The 10,794-nt window shown below is 37.9% G+C and overlaps 1 protein-coding gene across 1 annotated transcript in view; it reads left to right on the top strand.

The window, feature by feature from the left end:
- Positions 1-958: 958 nt before the first annotated feature.
- The window catches only part of LOC107755680 (poly(rC)-binding protein 2), an 11,456-nt gene continuing 1,620 nt past the window's right edge, over positions 959-10,794 (top strand). The window contains exons 1-10 of the mRNA XM_016572568.1: positions 959-1,156; positions 1,792-1,931; positions 4,940-4,972; positions 5,052-5,168; positions 5,721-5,852; positions 5,943-6,071; positions 6,285-6,359; positions 6,450-6,491; positions 6,625-6,697; positions 6,780-6,835. Of these exons, the coding sequence (XP_016428054.1) occupies positions 1,839-1,931; positions 4,940-4,972; positions 5,052-5,168; positions 5,721-5,852; positions 5,943-6,071; positions 6,285-6,359; positions 6,450-6,491; positions 6,625-6,697; positions 6,780-6,835 (750 nt within the window). The 5' untranslated portion in view covers positions 959-1,156; positions 1,792-1,838. The remainder of the gene's footprint in view (positions 1,157-1,791; positions 1,932-4,939; positions 4,973-5,051; positions 5,169-5,720; positions 5,853-5,942; positions 6,072-6,284; positions 6,360-6,449; positions 6,492-6,624; positions 6,698-6,779; positions 6,836-10,794) is intronic.

Here is a 10,794-nt window from a genome sequence, read left to right as displayed (position 1 = left end):
TGTCTTAAGAACAATCTTGAGAAAAAAGATAAGAGGAATTTTTGGGGATACAAATAAAATAAGAAGAAAATGGCAGTTAAGAAGATTTCTTTTTCTGAAGAATGTTTCGTGAATCCGGCCCCAGGTTTTAGATCTAGCCTACAGTAAAACTGTACATCATTGTCAGATGCTGCAAATCATCCCAAACTAAATCTCTGATGGACAGACAACCCAGTGTCAGCCACTCCACCTGCTTTCTGAGATCTTCAGTCTAGTCCAAATTCAGATAAACACTCATCCTTAACAACAGTCATGCTCCTGATGCAGTAAATCCACAGGCACATAGGAACCCTCTCTCCTCTGCCATAGTTTGGTTGGTGTTGAAGTGCAATAGTTATTCCATTGGAACAAACTTCCTTTAGTAGATGACTCGATCAAATCTACTTCTATCAGTCTATTATCAATAGAACAAACATTGTCATTTGCAAGGTAATCACATATTAACTATTAAAACGCTGTAATTATTGTATACAGTAGGACTTTCGAGTTTGAAAATTAATATATTAAATTCAATTAGAAAACATATTTGTTAAATACAGTTTAATTTATCATATCATGATTTTGACTGTTTTGATATGGTTAGTTTATTATTTTTCATAGAGTGTTTTTTGGTGAATTGTATTAAAACCAGTTAGAAAATACCAAAAAAAAAAAAAAAAATTTAATAAATAAATATAATAATCATATAACTTACAAAAATGTATTGTCCCCGTTTTCTCTACTTTATAGACAATAATAAGAATTAGATTTCAATTATATTTTGACCAGTAAACTAGGACATGCCCCCGGTTTCCTTTTCAGAAATCTGAAATAAGAAACCTATTGTTGTACGTCCTTTGAAGCTTTCCGTTCACACCCAGAGCCCGTAAACCGACCCAGACACGGGTACGTACTGCGCGCGGCGCGGCGGCGCGGGGCGGGGCCAGTGCGCGGTGACGTCAGAAAGGTCGTGGGTGAGAGGTGATCGGGACACATCTTGTTGTCTTTGTAAGAGTGGAGCTCGATCACGCAGCCGTGTCTTCCCTCTTCCCCGAATCCTCTCAAAACTCCCTCCCGAACCTCCCCCTCTCACCCTCCGGACCCTCGAACCCTCTCCCCTTCCCGGAACGCGAGTCAGGTGAGACTTTGCCGCGTTTCATGCGTTCAGGAGCGCGAGGGGCCTGCAGGCCGCGGGAGAGCGCTAGCGTTCGTGCTAATCAGCGTCCGCTCCTCTCCTGCGATCTTAGTCGATATTTCAGCGTTAAGAACAGCAGTGCGTCGTTTTAAGTCGTCAAACAAGCGCCGTGAATTCAGCCGAAACCGGCTCGTTTCGTTTAAAGAGCAGTCCGCCGTCGCTAGGCGCTGTTACGCAGCTAACTTAGAGCAGCTTCGCCACCCGATGAGTTAAATGGCGTATTTACAAAGAGAATCCGCCGATTTAATACTAAATTCGTTTGACTACCAGGAATTAGCTTCATATTTATACGAATGGCCTGTTGGTTAAAATGAGTATTTATAGTAACCCGGATTCGTGTTTTTCGGGAAAACCTGCTGAAGAAAATGTGCAAAACGGCGCCAATGAACGGCGTGTTTACGCTCCACTGCTTCACTTCAGTCGGCCATTGCGTGTGTTTTGCATCAGATTACTTCAGCTCCTACATGTACCGTGTTTCACCGTGGTGTACAGTGCAGGCGGACTGCTATAGTGCTGTTGTGTTGCTGTAGTAGAGGAGTGACCGTGTGTGTGTGTGTGTGTGTTTGTGTTGTTGACAGGTTGATCCTCCGTGACCAAAGATCCAGAGCTCGACTCACTGATCATCATGGACTCAGGTGTGATTGAAGGAGGACTCAATGTCACGCTCACCATCAGACTGCTCATGCATGGCAAAGAAGTGGGCAGCATCATCGGAAAGGTGGGTTTTTAAAGAGCGGTGTACACTACCAAAGTATTTTTACTTTGTTACTGTACTTGGGTTCGAATATGGATTCTTCATCAGAGGATTTTCATTTGTATCTTTAACTTCAATACAATTAGGGCTGGGCGATATGGCCCACAAAGTCGATATCGATAGTTATCACAATAAATTTCAAATCTTTATTTCTTTCAAGTTTAAAGGCAGATTTTTGCTCCCAAGTGAAAGTTGTAGAAACCAGAAAGTTAATTTTGGTTTTTAACTACTCTTTATGGTCAGGACATGACAAGCCCGTTTTTGAATTCTTTAAGTTTTTCCAGTCATTTTTACTTAACAAAATGAATATCTTAATAGAAAAATGTATTTATTAGTTTCTGCATTAATAGTTTTTCACATCATGAAACGGGTTTGCATTAATAATATAATAAAACTCTATCTGAATATCCCGGTTTTGATTTCACGATTCGATTTTCTCACGATTTTTCTAACAAAATGAGATTGAAGACATTATACATTAAATGAAAAGGTGTCGTTGTATTAGGCTATCGCGGCACGTTTCTTTGTTAATATTGAAATATAACACCCCAAATCAAACAAGTAAGTTACACAAATAAAAGAAATCTCTTAATATGAACAAACTAAGGCTTTGTGCTCTTTCCATTTAAAACTAGAGGCAACCACTGCATTTCAATCATCATCCAAACAAAGATGTAGCATACATGCAGCATGAGTAGTTTTTAATCTAAATTAGATTGTATAATTTCGAAATCTGAAGCAAAAACAGAATGGTCTGACTTTAGTTTTGTGAAACTATGCTACATAAAACATCTGAAACGGCAGACGAGCTGAATGAGACGCAGATGCACTCTCGGCCAGCAGGTGGCGCTCATGAGGCAAGATGGAAAGAAAACACCACGTAACTTTTCTAAAGACAGTCAGTTCCCCTCGAGAGTTGCGTTCATATAAACTCCTAATTGTTTCGCGATTTGTTTAGCATTTCAACCAAATTGAATCGTCACATATTTGAATCGATTTTCGATCGGCTCGCTGTTAATCGTTACATCCCTACTTTTTTAAACCCTACGAGTAAAAAAAAAAAAGTATATTACAGTAATTAAATATACAGTAATACCGCTTGCACCTGGTATAAGGGAATGAAATATTATACCAGTTTTACGGGGAGGGAATTATGAAGTTTACTTAATTACAACAACAGTTCGTCCATCAGTATCCTCAGGAATACAGTCGCCTTAAAGCAACAGTTCACCCAGAAATGAAAGTTCTGTCATCATTTACTCAAGTCGTTTCTTTCTTCTATTGAACACACACGAATATTTGGAAGAATGTTGGTAACCAAACAGTTGCTGGAAGCCATTGACTAACATAATAATAATAATAATAATTAGAATATTTAGGAAAAACTGATTTTCAGAATCAGTATAATTCTTTTTAGTATAAAAATTATTTTTATACTAATAAAGAATTTAAGAAAAACTGATTTTCATAATCTTTAGTTTCTATTTTTATTATTTATTGTAATTATACAAACAATCCACACAGGCACTCTGTGCTGCGTGTCCTTCATATTTAGTTGAATTAATATTTTGTGTAAATTGATAATTTAATGTCCTTTTTTTTCCAGTTTTATTTCCAGTTTTTTTTTTTTTTTTATTATTGGAAATTTAGAATCAAACTGCCTTACATTATTGTATTGGCACAGTGAAAATTACCCATAGCACCACCTAGTGGCCGACCAGAACTAATACTGGTGTAACTGGTTTTATTATTAGGGTTGGGTATCGTTTGGGTTTTTTACGATACCAGTGCCAAATCGATACTTTAAAAATGGTACTTGAACCCATACTTAAAAAAAAAAAATTGTCCCCCCAAAAAATTACCCAAAATAGGATGGATTGGCCATTATTAAGCGCTATAAACACATTTAATGTCTGTTTCATTCATACTGGACGCCAGAGGGCGCCCTCGCGCAGAAACTCCACATGTGCATCACAGAAGTAATAGAACTCAGGAAATCCCTAATATGGACAGGCATTTTTTATCGCTGTAACTGAGTAAACAAGATATAAACGTTCTGAATGATAAAACAAAGACAATAAACACTCAACTGCGACAATGTAGAGTTTATCTGTGTAATTCAAGCCATCTTTGGTATTTTCATCATAATTAAGTATATTTATAATCCATTGCTAATCGACATAGCCTTTTTACCATATGCTTTTTACAGTATATAACATCTTTTCTGTCTCATTCTGTGACGAGAAGCCACATCAGATCACAAAAGGAAGCAGTTGTGGAGTAAAAACTTTATAGTGTTCTCTTTTGTTGGACAACAGGTTTAGAAACGCTTCTCATTGCAAGTCATTACAAGGGAAGTTTAGCTTTAGGCATTTTAATTTAGGTGTGTTTAGCTGAGCTAGCTAACGGTGTCTACCTGCTGCCATCAGAGCAAGTGTAATTACTGCATTCACGTGCTCCTCGATGCTCTCATTTCCCGAGTTGTGCTTTTAAGTCGGAATGTGAAAACAACATGGACACTCGTTACTACAAAGATGTGTTGGATTTGTATTATTAGAGCTTTCCGACTTGAGTTCACGTGCATTTTCTCAGTCGGGAAATTATTTTTCACGTGCGGTGCCGGTGATCAAGGAGAACCAGAGAACAAATATTTCAATCGATCGCTCAAGCCTTTTAGTGGCACCGAAATCTGCGTTCTGATTCAGTTCTAGTTAGGGATATGCCGGTATAATAATTTGTAATATATAATTATTCACGGTATTTAGAAGTGCCCACGATAACAATATTGTGCATATTCATTACCGTGATATATCGCATTACCGAATACCGGCACAAGTCTAGTTCTAGTACATACCGGTTACATAGGTACCGAGTTTCGGTACCCAACCCTATTTATTATATATGAATGCATCCTTAATATGCATTTTATATATGTATATGTGTATTTATACATGCATCTTTGTGTCTTGCAGAAAGGTGAATCGGTGAAGAAGATGCGAGAGGAGGTGAGTCTGTAGCTGTGGTTGAGATGGTTTTCTTCATGTGTTAGTGATCGTCTAAAGCAGCCTGTTGTTCTCTGTGCAGAGCGGCGCTCGGATCAACATTTCTGAAGGGAACTGCCCCGAGCGCATCATCACCCTCGCAGGCCCCACCACCGCCATCTTCAAAGCCTTCTCCATGATCATTGAGAAACTGGAGGAGGTACAAACCACTCGGTTTACTTCTCTAATGTACAGGAGTTATTCACCGTCAGATCCGGAACATGTCACTGTTTTTTTTTTTTTTTTTCAAAGCCTATTAAATGTTAAAAATAATGGGTTTCGGTTTACTAATGTTGAATGGCTATAATTAATAGCTAAAATTGAGGGGAAAGTGCATTTAATAGAGACACCAGTAGCAGTGTTGGTAACAGTGATACTGGCCGGCATTGGCTACTTAAAACATGCCGTTAAACACCTTTGAAACATAACATCTTTGTGTTGCTTCTACATTCGTTTGGAGATTCCCTGTGAAATTGACAATATAAATGTATTAAGTGTTTTAATATATATTTTTTTAATCGATTGACAGCACTAGTAATATTGATTACTGCTCAGCAGTTAGAAGTACTGAGCACAGCATGTGTAAAGCATGTGATATTGTGTGGTTCATTTTTGTTTGATCAGTCATTTTAAAGAATTGCATTTGATTTATAAGAGAAGCCGAGCAGCCGTGGTGTCAGTGTGGTAAAGTGTGAATGTTCATGTGCACCAGGACATCAGCAGCTCCATGTCCAACAGCACGGCCACCTCGAAGCCCCCGGTCACGCTGCGGATCGTGGTGCCGGCTAGCCAGTGCGGCTCGCTCATCGGCAAGGGCGGCTGCAAGATCAAAGAGATCAGGGAGGTGAGCGAGGTCACTCTGTGTTCGGCTGCAACTTTGTTAGGGAACACTGGAAATCAAGATGACTGTTAAACTCTGGGTTTCTGTCTGTAGTCGACAGGAGCTCAGGTACAGGTGGCTGGAGACATGCTGCCTAACTCTACTGAGAGAGCCATTACTATCGCTGGGACCCCGCTGTCCATCATCGAGTGTGTCAAACAGATCTGTGTGGTCATGCTGGAGGTAAAACTCACACTCTCAGCCTTGACTCTGGCTGCATAGTATTGCATAGTACACCCAAAACAAAAAAATCATTTAGTGCACTGCAAGTTCATGCTCATTTGCATACACGTTTGGCAGCCACGCCCACATCTCAACATCCAATCAATAACCGATACATAGAACCAGATCAATGTTGGAATTATTTGACCCGTCGTCCCTCTGCTCTCGTTTCAGTCGCCTCCCAAAGGTGTGACCATCCCTTACCGACCCAAACCCTCAGGATCGCCTGTCATTTTTGCAGGAGGACAGGTGAGTGTGTATGTGTGTGTTAATGCCACCTGCAGCTCTAGTACATGTGCGTGTGTCTGAATGGTCTCATCTGAAACGTGTGTTTTGCAGGCATATGCGGTGCAGGGACAACATGCCATTCCTCAGCCTGATGTAAGAGACGGTTCTTGTTTTTTCTCAATTCTCTGCAACACTGAAGGGTTTGAACCCATTAGAACACTTACAGATGTAGTGATCTGACTGTTAAATATCAAATATCTTGGCATGCTGTTTTCTGTGTCCGCAGCTCACTAAACTCCACCAGTTGGCAATGCAGCAGAGTCCGTTTCCTTTGGCCCCCAGCAGCCAGGGCTTCACTGGTAAATCCCGTCTCTCAGACACTGTTGCTCTGCGTCTGCTCTTGTCATTGGCTGATGGTGATTGTGTTTCTCTGTTCTGCAGCTGGTATGGACGCTACTGCACAGACAGGCTCTCATGAACTGACCATTCCAAACGATGTGAGTTTGCTGACCTTTCATTTCCTGCACGCTTCTGAGAGGATCTGATGCTGTTTGCATGTACACAACGATATTAGGGCTGCAACAATGACTCAATAATCACTATTGACAATTATCAACCACAGACTTGATTAGCGTTTAATCGTACTGTGCACAGAAATCAAATACAGTTTTAATGATAAGTCAAAATATTAAATGGCAATACTAACCGTAGGGAATTTCGTCTTAGTTTATCAACAAACTGTAACTGTTTCATCCCTGTTTGTAACCCTCAAACTAGAGTGAGTTTGGTGACTCCTTGTAAATCTTCAGGGACCCCCACTGTAAAGGGATATGAAAGTAATAATTATGGTGTTCAGATGTGCCTTCATTACTTCTTACAGCTTTATACCTTTTTACTTGGGCTACTTGCAGCTAGTATTAGTTTTTGCTGTGATATTGAGAATTGTGTAATTTTACTGCCATCCAAAATTGTAGCATCATAGCAAAAATAATTACACTACCATTCGCAAGTTTGGACTCAGTAACTTATTTATTTACTTCATTTTTAGTAACCATTGTATTATTGCAATGTTTTTTTGCCATGAAGATGGCCCTAGATGCTGACATGGCAATAAAAATAAATGACTACTACTGCTTTATTGTTAGTACTTTTATCCAGCAAGACATTAATTTGATCAAAAGTGACCGTAAAGACATTTATTTATGTTACAAATGATTTCGATTTGAAATAAATGCCATTCTTTCGTATGGTGACTGGGAAGGGACATGTTTATTTAGTATATAGTAAGTCATGGGAACATCGTAGTATTTTGAGGCCACAACGTTAGGACTGTTACTGTCGATTATATTGGTACATGAGTAATCTGCCCGTTATCTTGACGATTAATCAGAATCCCAGATTAATATTTGATTGATAGTTAATTATTAAATCTTGCCAAACTATGTATGTCATTCGAATGGTCGCTCGGTATTAAAAATGTCACCAAGGCTGTATGAAATGCGTCAGTAATTATAATTCCTTGCTTTGCGTGAGTGATCACAGAAACATGCCATGAGTTATGACGACCTTTTCATGAAATCGCAATGAATAATAATCTGCTCATTTGGAGAAATTGTGTTAATGTGAAGTTCACATATAATTATAATTTCCATCTAATTTCTATTTATTTGTGCGCTCTGTTTGGCACTTGTTGGTGGAAAAACAATGCAGTGTGAATTTATGCATCATACATATTCAAGCTCTTTTTTTCACAGTACATATTGTAGACGGATGTCAGACCTGTGCTTAAAATGAGTTTGCAAGTCAAGTAGGGCTGCCACTAATGACTATTTTTATTTCGATTAATCTATCGACTAATTTATCGATTAATCAATTAATCTTAAACGATTAATTTCCCACCAAAAAAAATCAATTTTACTTAAAAATATTTTATTAAATTATATTTTATTAAAACAAATGAAATCCAAATTTCTATGAAATCCTTTTTTTTAAAGCAAAAGTAAAGTGCAACATAGAGTGCAAGAAGCAAGTGTCCAAATCACTGAAATCAGAGTTCAGTATTATAGTGTAAAAATGACAACATATCCACGTCTTCTAGTCTACTAATAATACAATTATAATCAAAAAACACTTTTTAAAGGAGTATTTACCAGAAATGTTATTTACCAGAATTTATTTAGGAGAAAAATGTAAATGTGCAGTATTTCTGAAAAAAAAGATATTTATATTATTATATTATATTTATATTATTTATAGATTATATATTTTTTAATAAAAATCTGATGAAATGGCGCATGTTGCAATCCCAGATGAACGTTATAATAAACCCAAACTCACAACAACATGCAGAGATGGAGTTTGAGACGCTCCACACATGTAAATGATAACAGTTCCTGTGGAACTACTGTGAACGGAGCCGCTGTGTGACGCATGTACTTAATCTACACGCATGTACATAATTGCACCACACAAATAATAAACTGCATCGCATATAATTATTTAATTAAATCGTAGCATTTGTGAATTCACAATTATGCTTAATTATTTTTAAATGGGTTTAATATATCATGCAGCCTTGGGAAACAGTCTAATAATGTGTTTTATACATTCTCGTCCGTGAAATGCGCCACTTCCGGTATTCTGCCAGTTAGTCGATGCGAACAAAATGAAGTCGAGGATTTAAAAAAATCAAATAGTCGAATAAAATCGATGAATCGTGACAGCCCTAAAGTTAAGATTAAAAATAATGAAGTAAATCTAATAAGTGAACTCGGCATGCTGTGTCTGGCAGTGGATCTGCCGGATGAAAGCTGGATGTCATCAGCATTCAAATGTGCTATTCCAGAAATGATGACGGACAACAGCAATGTTTTTCATCTTTAATGTAAAGTGCTCGCACACAGTTGCTAGATTTTGCCGTTTATTGGACGCACCCATATCTGTGCCCTCCCGTGTCTCTGCCATTTTGCCGAATACCTGGTACACTTAAATGTAACAGGATTTTGTTAAATTGGGTACTTAAATTTACTTGAGGAATCATGACAGCCCTACACAACATTAACTCTTTCCCCGCCAGCATTTTTGGAAAAAGTTGCCAGCCACCGCCAGCGATTTTGATGATTTTCACTAAAATTTGATGGCCTCCAGAATATTTAGCTGTATGAATATTTGAATATGCAATACACTGAAATAAAGATCAGAGCCTCTACTTTTAAACAAAAAAGCCTCTACTTTTAAACAAAAAAAATCTGTTTTATTCTAGCTTAAAGCATTCTTTTTTTTATCAACACTTGAATATAGGTAGGTTTCATAAAAATGCATAATTTTGAGCAAAAAGGTGAGAAAATCACATTTTTATCAAAAACTACATCTGGGTAATATTCAGTACGATTATCAAAGCATAAATCCAGTAAATCGCTTCCATCAACACCTCCAAAGCTTGCACAGACATATACCACTTCCTGGATCAACATTTTACTCCGTAACATTATGCAGTTTTCATTTATATGCTGTCTATTGCTGATGATCGCATTATTTTTCATATGCATCTGTTTACATAAGAGATCGCTCGTTTCTCCATCTTGTTCACGTGTGTTTTTGTTCGGGAGGTTTTGTACTCGTTCAGAAGATGCGTAATAGCGCCCCCGAGTGTATAACAGTGGATACACAGAAATCTGTAAAAACTCATCAATGGCGGGGAAAGAGTTCATTTGTGGGAACATGATAATGTCGTGGCCACGTGATGTGAAGTTGTGGCCTCGAGATCCTATGTTGAGAGAACATCGTTTCTCATGGCCACTAGTTTAATGTGGAAACAAACCTGCATGAACATGGCAACCTTGAACCGATCATGTCTATTCCCAGTCACTGTACTTTTGAACTTGCTATTCAAATCCTACAAAAATAAACGTCTTAAGACCATTTCCACAAGAGTTTATGATAATAACAGTTTCCACAGCATTGATGATGATGATAATAAAATGTGTCTTGAGCAGCAAATCAGTATATTAGACACTGAGGCTGCATTTTCAGCAGCCATTACTTCAAAGGAATAAATGACATTATAAAGCGGAGAGTTCCGGTGCTTGATTCTGATTGGCTGAGCCACGTACGAAGCTGTTGTAAATTACTCTACAAAGTAACACACCTTTGTTTACGTTTGTCTGTTGCTCGATATTTTGCTGTATGAATATTTGAATATGAATACACTGAAATAAAGATCAGAGCCTCTACTTTTAAACAAAAAACAATCAGTTTTATTCCAGCTTAAAGCATTCTTTTTTATCAACACTTGGAATATAGATAGGTTTCATAAAAAATTCATAATTTTGAGCAAAAAGGTGAGAAAATCTAATTTTTATCAAAAACTACATCTGGGTAATATTCAGTACGATTATCAAAGCATAAATCCAGTAAATCACTTCTATCAACACCTCCAAAGCTTGCACAGACATAT

This window comes from Sinocyclocheilus rhinocerous, unplaced genomic scaffold (genome assembly GCF_001515625.1).
Source record: "Sinocyclocheilus rhinocerous isolate Xijiao unplaced genomic scaffold, SAMN03320098_v1.1 scaffold4914, whole genome shotgun sequence".
Lineage (NCBI taxonomy): Eukaryota > Metazoa > Chordata > Actinopteri > Cypriniformes > Cyprinidae > Sinocyclocheilus > Sinocyclocheilus rhinocerous.
Note: the sequence above shows the minus strand (reverse complement) of the source record. Positions and strands in the feature narration are given on the sequence as shown.